The sequence below is a fragment of the Dermacentor albipictus genome, chromosome 2 (genome assembly GCF_038994185.2).
Source record: "Dermacentor albipictus isolate Rhodes 1998 colony chromosome 2, USDA_Dalb.pri_finalv2, whole genome shotgun sequence".
NCBI classification, from domain to species: domain Eukaryota; kingdom Metazoa; phylum Arthropoda; class Arachnida; order Ixodida; family Ixodidae; genus Dermacentor; species Dermacentor albipictus.
In genome coordinates this window covers 88759715-88784376 of record NC_091822.1, presented here as the reverse complement: position 1 = coordinate 88784376, position 24662 = coordinate 88759715, and the positions used below count along the sequence as shown (strand labels likewise).

The window sequence follows — 24662 nt, the reverse complement described above, 5'->3', positions numbered from 1 at the left end:
GGTGGCCTCATGGCCAGGGTTACTCGCATGAGCGGGTACCCACACCAACTTCAATTGACTGAGTTCTTTGTTGATGATTCTGAATGCTCGAGGGGAAATGAAACCCGAGGTGTAGTTACAAATTGCCGTTTTCGAGTCATATGTAATAATCTTGGTGCCCGGGATGGAGGTGCCCATGGCGATGGCGGCCTCTTCCGCCTTTACAATGGAAGATGTGTTTACCGCCAACGACAGGTTTTTCCCGGTATCACTTATACTCCCCGTAGTCGAGCTCTTCTTTACAAGGCTTCCTCATTTTATTTCCACGTACCAATTGCATTAGCCATTGCGTTAAAAGATCATATCAGAAAAACTTCTTACACTTCTCAACAGTGATGCCTTCTGTAGTCGGCAGTTCAAGGAACATCTCCTCTGAAGGCCTTTCAAGGCCCACAAACGCAGTACCGCACATTGGCTTGTTTTAGGAACGCGCTGCACTGACGCCTCTTTGAACCCGAGAAAGCTCGGTCCCATAGAGAACGGTGTACGGAGCTTGTGGCGCTGTTCTTGAACAAAGTAAACTGAGGTGTTTGTCTGGGCGCCCGCAAGCGCAAGCATCGCGTCTGTGACACCAACCATGCTTGAGATAGGGCAGCCACTAAGCCCCCACTTTCAAGCAGTTACAGTGACTAAAGAGTCAACAAGGTCCTTAAGGACAGCTTGCTTCAAGAACTACCCTCTTCTGGATTACATCTGTGGAAAGGCAGGACAGAGCAAAGTAAGTCATAAAAAGGCTGCGTCCTATCTCTTCTTTACATTTTAATGCATTTGTCGCGGTACGTTACATAAACTCGTAGTGTAGTTATTAAGTAAGGAGTGAGGAAGCCGTGCGCCTTTAGCATGTGATTGAAGGACAACGCCCGTGCTTGCGCAGCTCCACAGAGGCGCAAACGGGAACAAAAGACCGAATGATTGAGTAATTAAATAAAGGGCATTGAGTAAAGGGCCGGTGAATGCTCCAATGATTGATTGGATGCGCTGTAGCCGACGGCCGCGGAAAGATATTGGCCAGCCAGATGCATTGCACGCACATCGATCTAAACATGTTGCCGTTCCCCGTATTGTGAAGCATACTTCTATATGGTGACTGACAACGAATTTTGCTCGCAAGGTCTGTATTAGCAGTGGAACTGCATACCTTCAGCCTGACGTTAAATTGCCTCAGTGGTGCACGCAAGTTGTAATGTAGAATAGCTAGACTAGATTATTTATAGATAGATGGATAAGATACATAAATATGAAACGAATGTGTCTGTAGGTCATAATTTAGAGCTGATCGTTCGTTAAGAATGTAGAATGTTGTATGTAGTTTATGCTTCAAAGTTGCCTAGATTACGTTGTCAGATATAATAAATAATGGTTCCTATCATTATAACTAACGGACCACATCTGAAAACAAACGACGCAAATTGAGTTTCACAGCAGGCCACTCAATAAGCACAGGCCATCAACTACTTTTTCTCCGGCGTGCTGTTAGCGTGTTTCAAACGAAGCGCGGCTTATTGCGCCCTGACAATATTCCGTAAGTAGCCACAGACATTTACCCTATATTCGTTCTATGCGAAACAGGCAAGGCATATACCTAATAATTTTTTTACCTAGCATCTACTGAGTGGAACAGCCATTCTCTCACCACTGTCAAACTCACCTGTTCTGATTAGTTTGCTCATTACGTATGTGCACGCTCATAAGTACTTGTGCCTTCACCAACACGCAATGTATACTTGTACTGTATAATTTTTTTGTATCTGTATGTGTCTGTGAAATACATTTTTCTAGCTATGATTATTTTATTACTGTTTCCTCCATGACTTATGTATACCCGCCTCTTGCGAAATACTCCTTAATTATCGCGGCATTATGGACGAAATATGGGCTTCAGTAAAATAAATGCGGTTATTAGATGGCGCGTACTGCGGAACGCCACCCCTGTACGAAATTTAGGCGCGAGCGATGCGTCGTGCCGGCTGGCCAATAATAGGGACGCGGTGAAGCCCGGCAGACAAAGGCAAATTTTTGTTCGAAGTGCTCGCACTGCTAAAACAAACAATTCTGGACGGGCACTGCCACATTTTACTGCGCATACCGGGCGGCGGGCGGTGGGGGCGGCGGTGGTTGTTGCTGCGGCTGCTGGCGTTACCGCTGCCGTCGCTGCCGCCGTAGCTGCCGCCACTGCTGCCACAGCTGCTGCTGCTGTAGTACCGTACATGTAGCTCATACAAACCACATCGCACGTCGCCTCGGGACACTGTAGAACAGGCCCTTCACGTCTATTGAAAAACAAGAACAAAAACCCACAAAGAGGGAATTCCTTTTAGGACGATTGTTGAAGACCGCGGAACCTGGCAAAGATGCATCGCGGACTACCTTCAGGCATGTTTGAACTCCTTACCTTTTGACGACGCGTCCTTGATCCGCAACTGTGACGAAGGTATTGCAACACTTAAGATTATCCCAACGACGTCTAGTTTTTCAATAGACGTGACGGGCCTGTTCTACAGTGTCTAGAGGCCAGCGTTGGTACAAGCTGTACAAGAAGCCATCGACATGTTCGGCTACACCAAATTTCAGGACGTGTGCAAGTGCAGTATTTCTAGTTTTGCGAACTTGCTAAAACTGTAACTACAGGGTGTTTTATCGAATATGATGACAGTGTGTATGAGCAGAAGGATGGTACCGCTATTGGTTCCTGTATAGCTCCCGTGCTTTCCGACTTATAACTTGCCGCCTTGTCTGAAGAGACTAACATAACTACCTGTTGCAGATATGTTGACGATTATTTGGTGTGCATGAAAGAAAACCAAAGCCAACCAGTTAGCGTAGAAACTGCCATGTTCAAGGAAGCGCATGAAGGTCTCGATTTCACGTACGAGACTCCTACCAAAGATCGATTAGAGTACCTTGACATAAACATTAGCCTCAGAGGCTCCACATGTGCTGGTGCTACAAAACTAGAGGAGAAAATGAAATCCTGAGGCATGACTCTTCCAATTCAAAAATAATTCCAAGAGACATCGCCAAGGCTAGCATCAGTCAAGCAGTTGAAAAATTGTGCCGCCATGCTGTGGGGGGAAGCATCGATTTGCATGTAAGCCGCTTAAGAAACAGTGGGTACCCGAACAGTATGGTGGTGCAAATCTGTGAAAACATGCTGCCCGAAATCGGAGCCAACAGGAAAAGGCAAGAAACACAGGAAAAAGAAACATTGAAAAAACATGTGGTGTTGCTTTACATCCATGGGTTGTCACATAGGATAAAAAAGCAGCCCAACGTCATGATGTTCCAAGTACCGTTCTCCGCTCAGCAAAAACTAAAAGGCATGTGCAAGAGGGTGAACGCAGGATCCAAAGAAGGCAATACAAGTGCTACGGTCGTTCAGACTATGCACGTGAAAAATTACGTAGAATCCACTACTTCAGTGGTTTACCAAATCCCAGTAGATTGCGTGAAAGTGAACATTGGGCAAAATGCACGTTGTCTAAATGATAGGTCACGGGAGCACAAATACACGTGCCAGCTTCTGACAATATCTAGCAACTTGGCTGCACACTGCAAACGATGCTAATGCTCTCCGCTACTAGAAAGCACCCCATTCACTGGCACATCAAAAACAAAAATGGAGCGAGAAATATGGGAGGCATTTGCGATAGCTAAAGAAAAAGAGATGTGCATAAGCAGTCCGTCCACCGCGCTTATCGAAGCTGACGTCGGGTTTGCCAGGATGAACGGGTGCAAGTGAATGAAGTCCACGTCCTGTGATTCACTTAAAATAATCAGTGTAACACTAAGCGCAATATAATCATGAGCAATGTTCAACAAGTGCATCGTAAAAGGGCTTGAATGCCAAATCTGATATAAAGCGTTGCAATGTTTAGAAGCGTATACAAGACGTAACCGTGCGGCAAGTGTTGTAACTAAGGTAATGAATGGCACCGTCAACATGAACTGGTTTGGGAAGCATGGTACGTCAACTTTCTTCGCGTAACACTTATGCTCCGTTGCTATTGGGCGCCAGTTATGCTATACATAGTTGAGTGCAGAGGCATCGAGAGTAGGAGATATCGCACAAATTTGACTTGAGCCAAGTTCTTCGGCATTTGTTCTTATTCTGAGGCGGTATGCGGAACCGGGCTAGTTGGTAAGGCATCTCTCCTCCGTCCACTGTTGCGATGTTCTTGTAATGTATTTTTATGCCCTCGATACGATAAGTTATGCTTGCATGCGTTACTTATCGCAGCTTTGTTGGTTGCTATGTCTCTCACGAGCAAACTTCATAATACAGGTAAGGATCACGGTCTTAGACAAATGTGCAGGGCCAATTTAGGCCCACCGCTCTCTGCATTCAAAAATAAACCACGCTGCGGTTATGCTGCACAGTTTTATGAGCATATGTGAACAGACAAGGAACCTTTTGCGTGAGTAGCTCTTACGTTTGCTTTAAATCAATAATTTTATTGAGCTTGTTCATTTTTTGTTTGTTTTACTGCGATAGTCAGAGGTATATGGCACGAAACCGAATTTAATTAAACCTCTTGATCTAGAACACGTTCTGTACAAGCCCTAGGGCCCCCAATATTATTCGCACCTGCAGAAGCCAGCGTGGAGATTCCACGATGAACCAGGACAAAGGAAGCAGTCCGACCGCTGGTATGATGCATGCAAACGCCAAGCTGGACCAAGCCGTGTAGCGTCCCAGCAAGCTGACATATATTGAGCCGATGAGCGTGCTGATGTAGTGGAGAGCACCCTGCGCAAGCGATAAACCATGTCATTCACAGAACCAGAGGCAGGGATATGGAGAGCGTACAATAATAAACCATCAAACGATACCACAGCGTAAAAAAAAGAAAACAGACACAGACGAATACGCTGCTTCCCCCACAGCATAGTCAGCAGAATTTCGGAAGTGTTCATGCGTCTTTTATCACAAGGCTTCACCAGATCGAGTGAGAATAGTAACAGACGTAAGCTTCCAGTCATTTGTCATATTCATGTTGTGTTCCACAAATGACAAAAAAAAAAACTTTTTTGAAGGCAACAGGGCGAAATGCCTTACCAACTAGCTGAGATCAAAAACAGTATTAAGAAAGTTGCCGAAAGTGCCGGAGTTCGGGCAGTTTTATCTACCAAGACCAAACTTAAATCGCTGTGCCGACAGGCGAATAATGTGGGGCTACCATGTAAGACTGCAAAAAGACCTGCACGCGGTGGCATCGGGGCGTTCTGCCAACTACTGTTCATATGAACACGCGAAGTCGTTGCACACACACGAGCACACAGATATATACATATATATATATATATATATATATATATATATATATATATATATATATATGCTGTTCAGCGTGGGAGCATTCTATCCGTAATCTTTTGAGTATAGAGACGTTGCATACCAGTGCGGCTTATGTGGCATGACGTGAGCTATTTGGTATCTCCAAACTTCTATAATCCTAATTTTACCTCGTCCTTTAAATGCCTTAGCATTCTTAGGGTACTTCACACACATTGCGGAATCTATCTATCTATCTATCTATCTATCTATCTATCTATCTATCTATCTATCTATCTATCTATCTATCTATCTATCTATCTATCTATCTATCTATCTATCTATCTATCTATCTATCTATCTATCTATCTATCTATCTATCAAATGTTTGTATATACCCATTTTCTCGCCAACCTGGGTCAATGGCTAGTCGCTGGTCGAATGGGTAGCGTAAGGCTGCTGTGCGAAAGTAACAGGATCCGAAACAAACCATGGGACCAACTTGGATCCCTGATCATGTGGCAGTGTGTACATAGGCTCCGCTTTTCAACAAACTTCTTTCACGCTGACATGGGTCACTGTCGAGACGGACTAGGTAGGTACCGCAGTTCGAAAGAACTCTTTGTCAAAACCTAGGAATACGTAACATCTGCCATTCAGTTTGCGGGGGTTTCCAATGAACCTGTTTGATGCCGACTTGGATAAGAAGGAATTGGTCACTAGGAATGTACCACCCTACAAGGACGAAAAGGAACTCTTGATTCCTGCGATGCTGAGGGGAATGGGATTCATATCACAAGGGTACGTTTATCAAAGAAGGCAACCCGACGCATTAGCAGGCTGCGGCACAAATGCGATGGGTAGGTGCCGTTTTTTAATCAACGCCTTTCTAGCCAACGCTTCAGTGAGCTGCGAATTGAATGCGCTTCGTGCGCACGGCTCTTCAATGAACCTCTCAACTTGGGTCGCTGATTAGGTGCAACTGACTTCACGGCATGCGAGAGAAGGATTCACACCGTTCGCTGGTAGCGGCACGCGACGATTCTATTTTTTTTGGGGGGGAGGGGGGTGGGGGAGGGAGGGGTGCTGGCGGAATTCGCGGCATCATCACTAGATGGCGCGACGTGTCCAGAAAGAAGTGGGAGGGATGACCCCCACACCGCCTGGTGCGTTTCTACGCGTTCGCACGCACCTCTGGTTCATGCATTCTAGAGGCAACACCCAGACTCCATGGCGGTGACGCTAGATAGCATCCAGCGTTTAATAAATAGTTAGGGGACCGCATCAGGTGTAATAAACTATTCTGTTGGTAGTCCTAAACAGGTACGGTGACACCTAGTTGCGTTATTGGAAGCCCCAAATGCAGAACAAAGTGTGCAAGGCGCTTTTTGTGCACTTTACTGAAAAGAGGCGACAAGGACGACGATTTATGCAGACTTCCAAGGAGACCTGCGACGTTCCTATTATATTGTTCGTAGCACTGCGACACATAAGCATATCGGCAAAGCAAATGAGTAGCCCACTCTTTATTTCTCCTGGCATCGGGAGTTGCATAAGTAAGGAAGCAATCTCCTGACGGACTTTACTGGAACATTTGGAAATTATTTGCAGTGAATACATTTTTAAGTGAAGCCTTCTAGCTCTGCTATTGCCACAAATAGTAAAGAATTTATGCTGTGAAGTCGGTATATAGCTCTTTTTTGATTTCGCTTTCTTTTTGCGATCGACAGAAGATTCACAGGACGCACACGGTTCAAAGGGAACGTTGGGATCCTCTTCATTAAATAAACGAGAGCGCGAATTCCGCACAAATAACAGCCTGAAAGAAACAACTCGACTTGTGCATCTCGCCGTTGCTATCATTTATTGCGGGCTCAGCAATGCACATATTGGATGTATTCTCTGTTGTGCACGTAGACCTGTCGGGGAAAACATTGAAGTTTACTATGAAGGCAAAGCCTTGCAAAAGGTCATTTACTTGCTATTTTGTTGTCGTTCGATTTGGAGGTGTATTTCTTGCCCTCGATGTTTTTGTCCAGAATCTTTCAAAGGTCTGAACATGGAGAATATAGAGAAATAAGAGCACAGCATTCCTCTCGGTCGCTTCCAGTTTACCATACTGATGTTTATGACAGAAGATGCTGACTGTATTTACTCACTATCTTATTGGATTGGGTTTGACTGATAAGGTTCTTTAGCAAAATAATCAGTGTTTTCACGTCGACTTTCAGGTGTGAAGGGACACTATACGAGAGGCTAGTATCATCTTGTATTATCGCTGGAACCATTGTAAGTTATCCATGTACCCGAAGAAAGCGTAGACGTAGCTGAAATTGTGTTATGCTTCCGTTGCCGTAGATCTATGGCATGACGTGTGGAATTCATGCATCTACGTGACGTGACTTGTCGTGCTCCGTCTACAGCTGTGTGTCATGCTATCAACCCTGGTCATGCTATCAATGGGTTGCATAGAAAGACGCGGAACTGTTAATACCCAACCGTTTATTTGAGGGCCCAAATAACTTAAGAACAGGGGCCCTATAATGTAAAACCATTCCAATATATTTCTATTCCAATCTCCTGACGTCAAAGTTGCGTAACCACCGACGCAAGCACCGGGCGGTCACCCGCAGGGTTGTCTGAACAGACCAATCGAACTCTCATCCTCGTTCATAGGAGGTCACTTTTGTTTGCTTGAAAAGCGAATAACATTGCCTACATTGAGCGGCTTGTCGTATCTAATTGGCTGACAAGAGGGGAGGAGAACGCTCAAGTGGAGAGGGATTCGCTGGGGCAGAGCCAGCGCACTGAAAATTGATAACCGGATGAAGAGGGTGGTGCCGGCGTCTGCGATTGGTCGGCTTTCCCTTACATAACTTTTGGTGGCTTGTCGAAAATCGCGGCATCTGTACGTTCGACTGAACAAGGACATACAAAGAAGCAGACGCACAAATACAGCGCTGCCTCCGCATGTGTGTGTGTGTAGCTTGTCAACTTGTTTTAACAAAATTAACCACCACGGTGCAACGCGCGCACAGGTAAACATGAACACAAATCACTTGATCACAGCGGAAACTGTCTGTGAAAACGCTGCAGTTCAGATTCGCGTCAGCAGCCGCGAGCCAACTAACCTCCGTGCATATGTCGCTTGAACGCGCATTAAACTTCGAAAGAACAGCGCATACGAAGCTACGGCACTATGCGCACTCCGCGAACATCGCAGATTGCTTTGAAGATCAGGCCCTCGGGCGCGCACTTTAGCCACATCGCAAATCGATTTCAAGACACACGAGCGCCGGCAACGCGTATCTACTGCGTCCGCCTAAGGCCTCTACTACGGCGTCCGCTATTCGCCTGGCCAACGCGTAGTAGACGCCGCAGTTGTCTCCTCTCTGTACGGAGTGGCGGGCGAGGAGGACATCGATGCACCGTAGCAGCAGCCGGAGAAGAACACCCCTCCTCCGTCACCTCACCGCGAGCACGCACGATGCGCCTCACCCCTGCCTCGTGCGCCACAGGAGAGGGCACGCATCTGGGCCCCGTTCTTCGCTCGCGCACGAGAGATTGAACTGCATTCGAGTTTTTCGGATGAGTCTTGTCTGAACCACCATTGGAAGAGGTCGCGCCGGAACGTGCTCTGCTCTTTCACGTCCCTCTTCACGACGCCTGTCGCGTCCGCGCTCTCTCTCTGTGCGCGGTGTTTCCACCGCCCCCTTCGAGCTGCCAACTGGTGGAACAGTCGACCACATGCGAACTGTTGCTTTTTGATCGACGCTAGCGCATAGTGCCACCCTTTCGGTCACATCGATGGAGCCGGACACGTCCACCCCGCCGATATCAACTGCTGCAGGAACACGGCGGCCCGGCACGCGTTCCCCGCAGCACAAGCGCTCGGTGAGCCTCGCGTGCCCGCGGTCTCTTCGGCACATGATTGCCCAGTGCGAGGAGACCCTTCAACGCCAGGAGCAGGCACGGCGGTTCTGCGCGGCCGCCAACTGGCCCAGGCGTCCACGCGGATCACCCGCTACCGATGATATTACCGGGGCGATGCCGCAGTCAGCTCTGGCTGCGTCGATGGCTTACGACACCGGGGCACGAGAGACGCCAGCCACGACCGTGTGTCAAGCTTCACCACCGGACGCCAGCTCCCACAACGCGGCCGCGGACGCCGGTGCAAACGCTGCCTCGCTGGTCCCGCCCGCTGCTGCGTCGGTTCTCGCGCCGCGTGAGACGCCGACCACTCCAGTTGTTCTGCCGAACTCCGTAACTTCCGCCGCCATCGTGAGTGCTACCGTTAGCGCTTACCCAGCTGCGGAAATCGGCGAGCTATCGAGCGCTCCACTCCCGGATTCGGATGACGATAACGCCACGATGGACACCTCGTCCTCGCGCAAGCGCTCGCGCCCGAGCGAGTCCTGCAGCGACGATGAAGCTCCGCGCAAGCTAGCGGCGACAGGTTCTGACGAATCATCGCCTCCTCCTGTGACGCCCGTCTGCGGAAACGCCGTGATGCAGGCGGCGGACTCTGCAGAGCATTCAGACGACGGCACGGCCAACACAAAGCAGAACCAGAGCAGCCCACGTGCCACGGAGCTCCACGATGAAGAGATCTTCACAAATGTGATCTCACGCAAGCAAAAACGCCGCCTGCTTGCATCAACACGAGAGGGGATTGCCGCTAGTGTGGCCCCTGCCGCCCACCTCCCGGGACCCGCTGCGGCACCAATGCCCGCTGCCGACGCTGGTTCCTGCCTACCGACAGTTCCTGCTGCTGCTGGGACCAAAGGGTCTGGCGCGTCTGCACCCAGCGTCGCTGGCACGGTCCTATTCAAGCCGGCATCCGCGGCAGCTTCGTTTCACCGCACATCTCGCCTCGCCATCGCGCAAGCGCTCTCCGCGTTGCCTGGAGTCAAGGAGGTGCGCGTGAATACGAAAAAGAACATTGTGGCGGCTGACGCCGCAACACCCGCGCGACTACAGTTCCTGCTTGCTACGACCGAGCTGGCCGGGCTCGCTGTCACTGCTCGTCTTCCTGCAGACCGTTCCCAGAGCACGGGCACGGTACATGGCATCGATGGTGACTTCTCCGACGAGGCACTGTTGGCGGCAGTGACCTCAGTCGTGCCGGTGACTGCGGTCAAGCGGAGCGGTCGCACCCTAACCCTGCGCTTTGCCGCCCCGAGCCCACCGGCCCGCATCCTCCTGTTCCGGTTGCCTTTTGATGTGCGACCGTCGCGGCCTCGGCCCTTGCAGTGCCGGCGGTGTGGGCGCTACGGCCACGCGACGGCGACGTGCAAATGGCCGGAGCGGTGCCTGCGCTGTGGCGGTCAGCATGCGAGGGATTTCCAGTGCACAGCCAAGCCAAAGTGCTTCCACTGTGGAGGGGCACACGCTGCCGACGCCCCTACATGCAAGCTGTGGCAGGCTGAGAGGCGCATAGCCACGATAAAGGCTACAGCGCCGACCCACATGCCTCATCGGGAAGCTCGAGCAATGTGTGCCTCCGCCAAGACACAAGCCTCTCCCATCGCCTCGGGAGTCCATGCACTGGAGACGGCGGCGCGCCCCAGCTATGCAGCTGTGGCCACCGGCTCCGCCAAAAGCACCTCGTCGAAAGGAACCCGGCGAGGTCACGAGAAGTTGGGGCGCAAGGCGGCCCTGGCAAATTCAGCAGGCGCACCCCCAGCCGCAACTGACATGGCGCCGTCCAGTCACACTTCTGAGCAGCAGTCGGAGGCCACCAGCCTGAGGCTCCTACTGCGGGCCGTTGCTGACCTACTGCCAGCCGACAACAAGTTACGCTCAATCTGCCTCCAGGCAGGTGGGCTGCCTCCTCAGCAGAGCCATCATGGCTAACGCCCCAGCTGGGAACCACCGCCGCAGGCCGAGCGTGCTTCAGTGGAACGCGCACTCGTTGCGGCGGCGACAAGCCGACCTCTCCTTGCACCTCCTGCAGAGCGACTACGACGTACTTGCTTTGCAGGAGGTGTACGCGACTGCAGATGATTTGCGTCTACCTGGCTACGTAGGCTACAGCAGCCGCACTTCGTGCACGCTGCAACCCTGTACGGCGACCCCATGTCTCAACAAAGAACATCCACAGGGACCTCCCCGCTGTGCGGTGTACGTGCGGACGGGTGTGCTGCAAGCTGAGGTCGATGTGGCGGATCTGACTGGAGGACCACTCGAATGCTGTGCTGTTCGCGTGCGTCTTGGAGACGTTGACACCACTGTGGCCAGCGTGTATATCCGACCGTGCCGGCCCTGGGATCCCTCGTGCCTCCTGCAGCTAGCCCGTCGTCTCGGCAGGGACTTCGTCCTCTGCGGAGACATCAATGCTCACCACACCATCTGGGGCAGTCGCCGCTGCTGCGGGCGAGGTAGCAGAGTTGTGGACGTTGTTAACCAGTTGGGTCTGAAGGTTCTAAACACCGGGGCTCCCACTTTCATCCGGCGCACATCCCGTGCCATCAGCACGGCAATTGACGTGAGCCTGGCCACTGAGGGCTGCCGATACACTTGGACACCGCAACCGGACACCTGGGGGTCCGACCACTTCCCTATCGTGCTGGCCCCGTTCAGGGGCAAGACACCCAGGATGCGCGTGTACGCCACTGTCGATTGGAGTGCTTTCCGTAAGCTGTGCCAGCAGGACACCAGTACCGCTGACTTCCTGCAGCTCGTTGCGGAGAGTGGCCGGGCAGCCACAGTCTGGTCCACTGCGCAGGAGGGCCAACCAGCACCAGACATTCGGCACCTCCAGCTACGAGCTGCCAGGCGCAGGGCTGAACGTAGAGCTCTGCGAACCAATCAGGCGGAGCACTGGACGGAACATCGTCGCATCGACGCCGCCTGCAGACGACACTCCCGGCAACGCAGGCGCCAAAGCTGGCAGGGCATCTGTGCCACGATCATCAGGGCGCCGGATGGAGCTCGTGCCTGGCGCCTGCTGAGGGCCTTGCTGATAGGACCTCGTGTACAACGACAGGTGCTGTCAGCAGCCATTTCCCTGGGCATCTCCGCATCTACTCTGGCGGAGTTACTAGCCGACCGGTTTACCGCCCGGCCCCTGGTACAGCGGGTCCTGCTCCGCCAGCTACTGGGCCTCGGCACCTTCCCCCCACCTGTCACCATCCGGAATGGGTGCTCGAGCAGATTAATGCTCTTTGCTGCGAGCCCATCCGGGTGCACGAGCTGAAGGCCGCCCTAGGACAAAGCAAGCGACGGAGCGCTCCAGGAGCGGATGGAATCACGTTCCAGATGCTTCGGAACCTGCAAGATGCAGAGCAAGACCGTCTCCTGGAGTACTTCAACACCATTTGGAGCACTGGGGCTCTCCCAGACAGCTGGCTCACCGCGGTGGTGGCACCAGTCCTTAAGCCACGGAAACCTGCGGCGGCACCCTCCTCGTACAGGCCGGTGTCCCTCACCTCTGCCGCCTGTAAGGTTATGGAGAGGATTGTCCTGGCACGCATGGAGTGGATTGCCGCGCAGGTGCACTACTTCCCGGAGCAGCAGACCGGCTTCAGGCGCCACCGCTGCACTGCCGACTCCATCGCCGATGTCGTGGCCACCCTGGAGGATGCAAAGAACAGTGGTGACGTGGCTCTTCTCGTGCTGCTTGACGTGCAGAGCGCCTTTGACAGCCTGCCCCACGAGGTCATCGAGGGCTCTTTAGATAACCTCGGCATCACTGGCAGCCTCAGGCGCTTTGTCTCTGCCTTTCTTGCGGGAAGAACGTTCCGAGTACGAGTGGGCCAGGCGCTCAGCACCCCTCGAGTCATCACCACCGGCGTGCCGCAGGGATCGGTGCTGAGCCCGTTTCTGTTCAATGCAGCCCTGGAAGGTCTGCCAGCCGCTCTACCGGCAGACACCCGGCACCACACGCAATGCTCCATCTACGCTGATGATGTGGCGCTCTGGGTCCGGGGACCAAGGCGGTGCCTTCCAGCCGTCCGGAGATCACTGCAGGGGGCCCTGGACGCAGTGACGACATTTCTCGGGAGCATCGGCTTAACCGTCTCTCCTGCAAAGACGGAGGCCCTACTGATACACCCGAGGGCTGCCTCCCGCCTCAGCGTCCACCAGTTGAGAATCGGCACCGACCCCCTTCCGTGGAAGCAGACAGTGACGTACCTTGGCCTCACCATAGACCACCGGCTGACGTGGATCCCGGCAACTAAAGCCCTCAGCGCCAAGGTGCGCCGTGTTCATGCAGCCGTGTCCCGACTCCTTCAACGGGGCCGAGGATGCTCCACGAAGTGGGCCCTGCGCCTGAACAAGGCTGCAGCAACATCGTCCTTGTTGTATGCCCTGCCGCTGGTTTCCCTGACGCATGCCAGAAAAGCACAACTAGAGGTTCTGCACAGGACGGCCATCAGAAATGTCCTGGGGCTTCCAAGGCACTCCAAGATCGCCGCAACACTGGCTGAGGCCGGCGAATGGCCACTGTCACTGCTCATGTTGCAACGGGGACTGGGGCATATTGACAGGCTACATCGCGCACCAGACGGCCAGGCTCTTCTAGACCGGCTCCGGAGCCTGCCGGCTTCACGTATGGGCAACCTGTGTCGCCTCTATGAGGAGACAGTTCCTCAACTACCTGTGGCAGTGGCTCTTCCTCCTCCCCATCACGGACCTCCGGATGTGCACCTCTCCCTCAAGGGGTTAGCCAAGCGGAGAGCACCAGCCGCAGCCCTGCAGCAGGCGGCAGCCTGCAAGCTCCAGGAGGAGTTGGAAGGACACCTGCTGGTGTTCACGGATGGTTCAGTCCTCCCCAGCGGGTCGGCTGCAGTGGCATGCACAGTTCCAACTCTCGCCTGTCACAGGCAGTGTAGGCTCCCGTTTGCAGCAAGCTCTACTGCAGCTGAGCTCGCGGGGCTGCACCTGGCTGCCGACCTCCTTGCTGAGCACCTTCCCCGCAGCCGGTGGCGGTGGTGTGCGACTCCAAGCCAGCGCTCCAGGCCCTCGTCAACCCTCGGCGGGCAGGACTTACAGTGGTGCTGCTGCTTGCCAAGTTAACGGCTCTAGCCACCGCCGGACTCCCAGTATCCTTCCACTGGCTGCCCTCACATGTCGGGGTAGCCGGTAACGAGGAGGCAGATACCTACGCCAAAGCTGCCCATCATGATGTAGTCCCGGTCACCAGAGCGGTAGCGGCTTCGGACTACACGAGACATCGGCTACGGTGCCTGCTCACCTCCATTCATCCGGACCCCCGAGTGGCTAGTGGCAAAGCCCCCAAGCCACTTCCAGAGAACGGCCTCTCCAGAAGAGACCGTTCCACACTCCTGCGCTTGCGGACTGGCTGCACCTGGACTGCGGCCCGGCTGTACGCCAAGGGCCGCGCCACGTCGCCTGCCTGCAAGAGGTGCGGGGACCCCGAGACTCTGGAGCACCTTCTCTGTGCTTGCCCATCCTTGGCGCAGGAACGCTCCACAGTGATCAACACCTACAGACGCCACGGCCTTCCAGCGGCCACAGAGACTGACCTGCTGTTCCCAGTGTGTCCACAGCTCCCTGCGCTGCGAAGCCTGCTGGAGTTTATAAGTTCCACGGGAATAGACACCCTATAAGCGCCCGCTACAACGCTGGCAACTTTACTGAGGACTGCCACCTGCCGCGTATAGTGGAGTCTATTAGGCCACATCCTCCCTCTTTCTCTATCATCTTTCACTACCCATTCCCTCTCCCCTGATGACGCTTCGCCGTGCTCCCTGACGGGTTGCAGAACCAAGCGTCCTTCCTTTCCCTAGATCACTATCTCTCTGCATTCGCAGGCTCACCCTCAGTCTTTCACTCATAGAGAACCTCACGGCGACGGCATAAATACACCTGTAGTGTCCATATAATTGCTATCGCAATAAAGGTAGGCTGTGTAAGGCTGAACACAGCGCAGCGAGCCTTCCATGAATTTGAGCAAGGTTCCTTTTATAGAAGCAGAAATGAGTACCGCTGCATTCTTTTTTTAAATGGCCTCAATATTCTACACAAAAGCAAACGAGCTCCGAGCCATGCGACCTGCCGTTGCGGTGAGAGACGCTAGCTCAGAGGAGAAAAAGGCACCAACGGCATTTTCAATCTCTGGGAACACTTTTTTCAAAGCGTGGCTTCGGCCAAGGCATAAATTATGAACAGGAAGCTGAGGTAGTCATACCTTGGCCGACTCGCAGTCGCCCTCATCGAACTTTTATCTTGACAATTGGCCCCCTGTACTCGTGGATCCTCAAAGCTACCCAGCAGCCTGCCAGAATTCACTGAGCACATATATCCAAAGTCTAACACATTTTCCGCAGCGTAGACAAATTTTCGCCCTCTTTACGATTTTACGAATGTTGTATCAAGTTTTTCAGAAAAATGAACTCTGTTTGCGAATTTGTTTCACCCATTGATCTTGTAACTGGTCGCTTAATTCTGTCTGCTGGTGAAAGGATGCCGGAGGGATATTCCATTCGAGCAAGTTTATGCGAACAATTGACTGAAGAAGGAGCAATCAGCAACTACAAATTCGCTCTAAAATTCACTGTTATCTGTTTTGTTGCCTGTAAGTCAGAGTGGTGACATGTTTGCTGTTGATTGTGTGCTGCGTCTAGAGGTCCTAAAGGGTCCGTCATGAAGTTTCATATGTTATGTGTAAGATTCAGTCCAGCGCATTGTTGCCAGGCCCCTCTTTCCCTTCATGCCACTCCTCCTTGTGACAAACTTCGTTCAGTGCCCGTACGTTGCCTGTGACTCTAAGAGGAAGCACTCAAAAGTTCGTTGATTTGAGCTTAATTACCGTGGTTTATGATAATGTTTTGCTGAATAAAAATTTGACACTACACAACTGACAGTGCGCCCATCGCAGATATATAAGAGTGCATGCCAATAATCTTTCTCGTGAAGTGGCTGCCTTGCCTCCACATGTATTTGTATCTTTTTTTTTGCACGAAGGAAACCCAAACAGTGCACATCTTTCTTTTTCGGTTGATTAAACACAAGTACTGATAGTATATCAAGAGACTGCACCATAACACATAACAAAGAACTCAGAAAATACTCAGGATGCTCGGAGAATCGCAGCAGAAGCGCTCATGGACGTATACCTGCACGCCTCGGTTCCTGGCGTCGGCCAGCTCAGCGATGAGTGCTGGCACCACCAGGGACAGCATACCGGCAAAAAAGCCGTTGATGAGGCGGCCTATGTAGAGATACCACAACTGCTGCGCGCAGCCGACGCACAGCCAGGTGCAGAGGGCGCCCACGGCACTGACTGCCATGGTACGGCGGCGCCCAATGGCTTGCGCCGACATTGCGCCAACCACAGAGCCGCCCACGGCCCCGAGAACCCCAAGCGAGAAGAACCTGCCGTCAGTTGTAACGAAGATCGTGGCGTACATTAGAAGAGGATCTTTTACTGTGGTGTTAGGGGTGATAGGGACAGAATGCGGACCATAATAAAAAAATGAGTGCAGTTAAAAAAAGAAATGTGGAGTTCCGTAGGAATGGTAAAGTACCGATTGCGACAGGAAATTAGTAGATAGCTTTACGAAGTAAGGATAGTACTTTGTCGGCCGTATAAACTTGTAAACAATTGCTTACTACTAAGTTTTTCCTCTGAGCTAGCGGCACTAAAAGCCCAAATAAACCTACCCTCTCTAGCCTCACGCCGTAGAATAGCCCGTCTTAATCTTTTTCATAAATTCTTTCATTCCTTGCCTCTTGACAACCCGTACATAAAAAGAGCACATCGCATTGGCCGCACCAGTCACTCTAATACAGTATATCCCCCACAAGCCCATACCGTTACTTTTCAGCAATCATTTTTTCTGCGCACAACACGAGACTGGAATGGCCTGCCCGCCGAAGTTGCCACTATCATCGACCCACTTGCATTCAAGCGACTCATCGGAAATATCCCTTTGTAATTTGTAGTATCTCTTTGTCACTAACTCCCCACTCCCTCATGTAATGTCTCAACAGAGACCTTTGAGGAAATGAATAAATAAACTAACTAAATTAACAATGATAGAATGTGTAAACGTGACTCAACGAGGACGTCGAAAGAAATAGACACGCGGAGACACCGCTGTCTTTGTGTCTCTGCTTCTTTCTGCGTCCTCGTTCAGTCGCGCTTACAGATTCTATCATGGATGAAAACCAACTAGCCCGCCAACGTGTTTTAACTAAATCAACCAGCACGGCGTCGCGCGCGCACAGGTAAACAGGAACAGATCTCGCTTGATGAGCACGGAAACTTGTTGTCAAAATTCTGGAGTGAGGAATCGCGGCAGCAGCAAGAAAATTGACCTTTATGCATCTCTCGCTTCAAAGCGAACGACACGTAGAAAACACAGCGCATACGGAGCTACCGGCACTACGCGCAATCTGCAAACATCGCGGATCGCTTTGAAGATGAGACTTGCGCAAGCGCGCACTTTGGCCACGTCGCAGGCCGCTTTCAAGACACACAACCGCCTAGCAACGCGTCCCTACGTCGTCCGCCAAAGACGTCTACTACGGCGTTCGCGATTCGTGTGGCAAACGCCTTGGTAGACGCCGCGGTTGTCTCAACTCTGTACGGAGTGGCGGGCGAGGAGGACATCGAGGCGCCGTAGCAGCAGCCAGAGAAAAACGCCCCTTCTCCCTCGCCTCACCCCCCTGCCTCGCGTGCCACAGGAGAGGGCACGCATCCGGGCCGCGTTCCTGGCTCGCGCACGCGAGATTGAACAGCGTTGGCGGGCTCACCCTAACACGCTTTCCCTCATACTGTACCTCACGGCGACGCCGACGGCAGAAACACGCCTGGAGTGTCCATATTTATTTTATTTATTTACCTATTTATTTATTTATTTATTTATTTATTTATTTATTTATTTATTTATTTATTTATTTATTTATACATACTGCAGCCTCAATGAGTCTGTTGCAGGTGTGGGATGAACAAACCTACAAACATTTATAAACAAGCTTGCGTGCATTGTTTCAGCTGTAGTGAACGGATGTTGCCCGGTAATGAATTCCAGACTTCAATTGTTGATGGGACAAAACTGTTTTTAAAGGAATCAGTATTGGCAAAAAAGGTTGAGATATTTAGCGCATGGCGACTCCTCGTACATGAGGGGTACATGAGGCTTTATTATGCGGCCTGTGTACAGGTACCACAATGCCTGCGCGCAGCCGACGCACAGCCAGGTGCAGAGGGCATCAACGGCGCTGACTGCCATGGTGCGGCGGCGCCCAATGGCTTGCGCCGACATGCGCCACTTGCAGTACACTACTTGCAGGACTACATGCCGTACAATACCTTCGAAGTATTATTGAAATCGCTCTAATACTTTGAGGGTATTGTGCGGCAAGTAGTTTTTGACTGTCCGTGTCCTTTACATGCCTTCGTAGTCGTCAAGTTCCGTCCTTGCAGTTCAATACCCTTGAAGTATTTCTAACTAAAGTCTGCATTCAGTCCCTTCTACAGCAAGGATTGAACTTGATGACTGCGAAGAGAAGGACATGGACAGTAAAAAGTTGCATGTTCAAAAGGCTTTCTTTCTTTAGGTGATGTCACTTCACCGTCACGTCATGGTGCATGTAATATGGGCATACTTAACGCGGGCTGGCACTCACGGCCGTCTATGTCTTGTTTGACCGCCTCTGCACCCGCTCACACAGACATCAAAACAATGAAAAATATCTTGAAAAGTTTATCTACTCCGTGCACCCGGAACACGTCTGACCTAGTTGCGCCTCCTTACATTTATTTCACCAAGCGTCACTCTGAAAACCGGAAAACTTTAGTGAATTTCATCCTTACCATTAAAAATGTTTGTAACAAATCTCTGTTCCTCATCTTTCACTTTACTTTGAGAACGCTATTGTTAATAAGACTTTTAAAGTAATGGCGTAACTAAGTACTAAACTGTAGATAAAAATAACTGTTTAAATGCCTGTGAGCATGAAGTGAGTCACAACGGGGAGATTGTGCCTCTTTGCCTAACCGCCCTTTTTACTGTGGTATTCGGTTTTCTTGTGAAGCATTAAGGAATTCGCGAAATCTTCATTTATGTCGGCGAAAATATTCGTATATGGTTCGGCTTCTTGGCTATGCAAACCCTTCATGAGTTATATAATTAAACCGCATGATTTTGTTACATAACTGAATCAGTAGAGTTTAACCAACCCCTATCTATAAGGACAGCTTGGTTACTGTGAACATTTTTCTCAATTACTTGATCAATGACATCGACCAGATTCATTGAATATGCCTTTGTTAAATGAGCCTGTTTGCTCAGGGTATTGCCACGATACCGTCAGTAATTGTTTTAGTAAATAGATTAGACAGTGTCGAAAGCAAACGAACAGGTCTTTATTTATTCAAACTTGTAACACATCTTCCCTCATGAATTATTACGGTTGTGGCATTCATCCAAAGTCCTTGTACGTCTGAAATCATTACCTGTAGCTAATAAGGTCATCCAAGCTTATTGAGTACAATAACCCCTCCACCTTTTGTCAACACGATGGTGGCTCTATTACGTCACGCCATGTTTGCCCTGGAAATGTCTTTTAAAGACTCCCTTACCTCATCGATAGTTGCATACGGAACTAATGTTGCTAGTTCGTCAGTGATTCCAAGCACTGTCACGTAGATGCTCTAGCAATTTCCCCATATATTGCGGTCTGCATATGGTGGCGGCCATGCCCAGCTTGAAAAATGTTACATCGGGGTTTCAGTTTCAAGACCGAAACTTACTCGGCCTCAGGGGGCGCTGTGTTAGTGACGCTGAGTCTGTTTAAGTCGCCGCGCTTTCAACAAACTCACTCTCAGCCTCGGTCACCGTCTGCGTCTCTGTTAAGGCCGCCGCGCCGGTGTGCCCAGCGTACCCGGTGTGGCATTCTTGGCGGCCACGCCGACATAACAAAAAAGCTGTGCCACACTTTTAAGCCTCCTGGAATCTGCGAAGTTATACTGCCTGCCGTATACAAGGGAGATTACAAAAAGAAGAGAGTCCATTTACCAGAAGGGGTCTATGTTGGTGAAGCGCGGATCTTCCTTGAGGGTCGTCCACGCGGGAACGGTGTAGCCGACGAACGTGCCCAGGCACACGGAACCCGTCCAACAGGCAACCAGCGATTGCCGGAGCGGCCAGCTGGCGGCCGGTGCTGGACCTGCTGCTGACATCGCGTCTGAGACCGCCATGGCCGCGTCCTTGTCTTCCGGCGCGGCGGCATTGAAGCATGGTTGTAAGTCGACCGCTAGAGCCGCAGTGTTGGACGTCATTCGGGAGTGAGCCGCTTCACCAGAATTCATTGCGATGGACTGAAATGCGGACGTGGCATCCATCCTGCTTCCTCAGTTTCTTCATCTTCATTCTCAAGGGGTTAACCGTGATGATGATCCCATAGATTCAATTTCGCGCTATATTGAAAAATGTGGCACCAACCCACAGTGGCGCATGGGGAAAGAATGGGATCATATTACACGCAGCTAGTAACATCAGAAAAATGAGCTTGATTCTCCAAACTGGCATCATGTACTGTTGTGTAATCAAGAAGTGAGACCAAGCGAATGGACGATTACATTTTAAAAGAAACAAAATGGAGATTCAATGAACAATTTAGGATGAAATGAATTGAGAAAACTTACATTAGGAACAGTAATAAAATAAGAATGACTGTGGTACTCGTCTTTCTACTTTCTTGAAATCACACACAGCTTAATCACGTGTCAGCAACAAAACAATCTGCACCGATGGCTGATTGAAAACCTGGTAAGACGCCAGCACCTAAGTTCAAGCCAAGTGTACTAAGTGGCAATAAAGAAGTACTTGCTTTGTATTCAACGGTAGAAAGAGGCCCCTTACTTTTTTTTTTTGTTTTTGCCTCATATCGCTAACCATAGCCACTAAGTGGTTCGGTCGACAATTATGTTTATAAGGATAATAATGAGATATGCCGCCACCTATGTGTCATGTGGTATACCATTAATACTGTTGCAAATGCCTTCAGGAATGGATGCTTCTTGCAGATCTGTGCTAGAATACTGCTGTAAGGGCACAAACAAGAACGCATAAACCTCGCTGTTACAATTTTGACGACCTAATATCTGAAGGAGAAGCCTTTGCCATAGGCATTAAATATTGCACTAATAGGTTTTGGCCACCTCCTTTTCTCTAGGTTTCGGTTCACATTCATTAAATTGGGAAAGTCGTCTGCAGGAAATTTCGTTTAAGGCATTGTAAAGTCTTAGCCCCTCCACGAAAAGCCTCTAAAGGACAACTGTAACGATATTTCAATTCGACTAAACCGCCCATAAAATCTTATACTACTAATACAATTGTCGCAAAGCCGCAGGGCTGCTAATTGTGTAATTTTCCTATAAGCAGCCTTTGAATACCGCCTAAGCAGACGACTCGTGCACATGGCGGTAAGCGCTAGCGACGCGGAAATGGCGAAAGTTTGGGAACCGTACACGATCGCTGATCTCTCAGTGGCGCCCCCGGCTGCCTAGGCGCCCAGGTTCCTCATGGCTCGTCGCTCTCTCAACATGTGCCGGTTTACGGGTGTGTCTCTCGCCATGCTTTCTTCATGCGCACGTCATTTGAGCTGCTGCAAGCATGCCGATGCGTTGTGTGGACGTCGGGTGCTCGAATACGGACTCGAACACGAGTGCTGGCTGCGCAGTACACAACGCTGAGTAGAGGAAGGCCGAACACATCTTTCCTGCCCCTTCTTTCAGAGTGACAGCGTGCACTGTGGCGCAACAGGCAAGCGCGACGCGGACCAGCGAATGCGTACGAAGCCTGTAAACTGCAGTTGAGGAAACTGCACAGGCTATGTTTCAACAGCGCAGTCACTTGCTCATCAAGATCTGCTTGGCAAACGCTTTCCTCGGGTTACTATAGGTAATATAAGCCGCGATGACGCACGAAAGCTTGTATCCAGGGACGGTATTTCAGAGGGATCATTTCCTGTAGTGCATTGTCTTCAAGACCATATAGCTTCATATTACTGTAACTAGAGGGGAATCTGGCGCTGCGATCGTTCAGCTATTGTGGGAATGATGGGAAGACAGCGGCTACAGATTGCTATTTTCAGGATTGGCGAACTAGTCTACAGGTATTCTTTGGCAGTTTTTGTTTCCCTCCAAGCGCAGTTGCTATATATACATAACCGGCAGTGGGGCAGTGCGACGCAAAGCTCTCTGCATTTGTTATGTTGCTCGAAGTGCCGATAGCGTGCCGGGCCAGCGGTTGTGCCGATGTTTGTGTCTCGGTGGGGTGACGAAGCCCTGATGAGAAACGACAGCATCGTAAACATTGAATGAACGTGCCATGACCACTTTGACCTTGGTTATGAGCAAAACGTGAACAAGGAGAATGCTGGAGTCAACGTTTCGACAAGTGGACTTGCCTTCTTCAAGGGGACATATGCTTTCCTCGCCACAGTATATATACGTGGGGTTCTTCTAAAAAGGAGAGGGTGTCAGGCGGGAGGATGCCGAAACGAGGGAAAATATGTTAGCGTGTCCAATTGAGAGTAAAGGAACGCTGTGTACAAGGTCGAAGCCAGCCCCCCACCCCGATCTCTCAACACACGCGTGTTAGCCGGCGTGTCAAGAGCGTCTGACACGCCGGCTGACAAAAAAAGAGGAAAAAAGAAAAGGAAAGGAAATGAAAGAAGAAGAAAAGCGGGGGGGGGGGGGAGATACGCCAAGAAATTAAACTACGTGTTGTTGCCTATAGCTTGAAGTTTAGCATAGCGAATACATTCTAAAGCTCCCTTTGAAACGTTTGTGCCTATTGGTTGCAATGTCTTGAACTTACGGGTAAGGCATGATTCTCTGTATTTTCTTTCTCGTTCAGAATGGAAATTTGACTGTAAGATGTAGAGTTTAGGTTCATCAAAGTTATGACCTGGTTGGTTGAAATGCTCGGCGACGGCTTTGGGAAGCTTTTTAGCTGTATCCACGCGATGTCCGTTTATTCTGACGTTCATTGATTGTCCTGTTTCACCGATATATTGTTTCTTACAGAAGGAACATTCAAGCATATAAATCACATCCGAAATTTTACAAGTGAAGCTAGATTTGACTTCATGTGTGTAACTATTTTGCGGTGCTTTTAATTTTAATGTCACTTCGAAGGTGCCTGCAGGTTTTGCACCTAGGGCGACAACATGCTTTTATTATGGGGGAATGGTGTTGGCTGACTTTTGCGTGCACTAACATGTCTTTATAGTTCTTGTGTCGGCGATAGGTAATCCTGGGTACATCCGGGAACGCTTTTCGCAGACGCTCGTTACTTGATAATATTGGGTGGTATCTTCTTAGGATGTTGTTTATATTAGGGAGTGCATTAGAATATATTGTTATAAAGGCCGGTGGTCTGTCAGATTCTACTGTGGGCTGTCTCTTCGCCAATTCCGACTGTCTCCCCAATCTTGACGCGGCATCATAAGCTCTATCGAGAGCAACTTGGGGATAGTTCCTTTGTGCTAGCGTTGATATAAGGTCATATAAGGTCATTTAGACGGTCTTGACACGCCGGCTAACGCGCGTGCGTTGACAGACCGGGGTGGGGGGCCTTGGCTATGACCTTGTACACAGCGTTCCTTTACTCTCAATTCGACACGCTAACACATTTTCCCTCATTTCCGCATCCTCCCGCCTGACACCCTCTACCCTTTAGAAGAACCCCACCTATATATACTGTGGCGAGGAAAGTATACGTCGCCTTGAAGAAGACAAGTCCACTTGTCGAAACGTTGGCTCCAGCATTCACCTTGTTCACGTTTTGCTCATCGTCTTGAATTTCCATCTCCCGCATTCCCGTCTTTTCTCTGGATTTATACCGGCGGAAGATGAAGGAACAAGGTGAGCGCCTTCTGCTTTCCTTTTCACACGTAGCACTAATTGGAGACAGTCACTACAAGTACATGCACGAACACTTCCCACCAGGCCAACACTCACCACACATTAGCTTTAAGAGCGGCGCCAGAACACACACCATCCGAGACCTCATTGCTGCAGCACCACAGCACATCACACATTTCTTCACTGCGGGACTAATGACCTTAACCACGACACCGGTGACAACACAGTTGAGGCCATGAAAACGCTCATAAACGATTTGCACCCCAACAGACCAAACGCACAAATCACCTTCACAACGCTACTTCCCAGATCGCAAACAAACAAACGCCACTTATTCAACAATCAGCGACACTCCTAGTTCACGCACTAGGGACACGTAAGCTCAATGATTTTCTTCTTGACATTGGAAACCAACGCGAAAACGTCGATGTCATCCACCACGCTGAAGTACACCAAGACCACGACATTCTGCTCGCCCGGGACGGACTTCACCCCCATTTT

General features: G+C 50.5%; 1 protein-coding gene across 2 annotated transcripts in view; it reads right to left on the bottom strand.

Annotated features, from left to right (window-relative positions):
• The window catches only part of LOC135901011 (uncharacterized), a 35804-nt gene extending 15149 nt beyond the window's left edge, over window positions 1-20655 (bottom strand). Inside the window, exons 1-3 of one of the 2 annotated variants that reach the window (XM_065430642.1) lie at window positions 20305-20655; window positions 16396-16654; window positions 4625-4786 (exon numbers count right to left, since the gene is read on the bottom strand). In XM_065430642.1, the coding sequence (XP_065286714.1) occupies window positions 4625-4786; window positions 16396-16654; window positions 20305-20630 (747 nt within the window). In that variant the 5' untranslated portion in view covers window positions 20631-20655. Of the gene's footprint in view, window positions 1-4624; window positions 4787-12666; window positions 13290-16395; window positions 16655-20304 lie in introns of those variants that run through there. The other variant, XM_070532965.1, reaches the window with a different exon arrangement.
• Between the last annotated feature and the right edge of the window lie 4007 nt (window positions 20656-24662).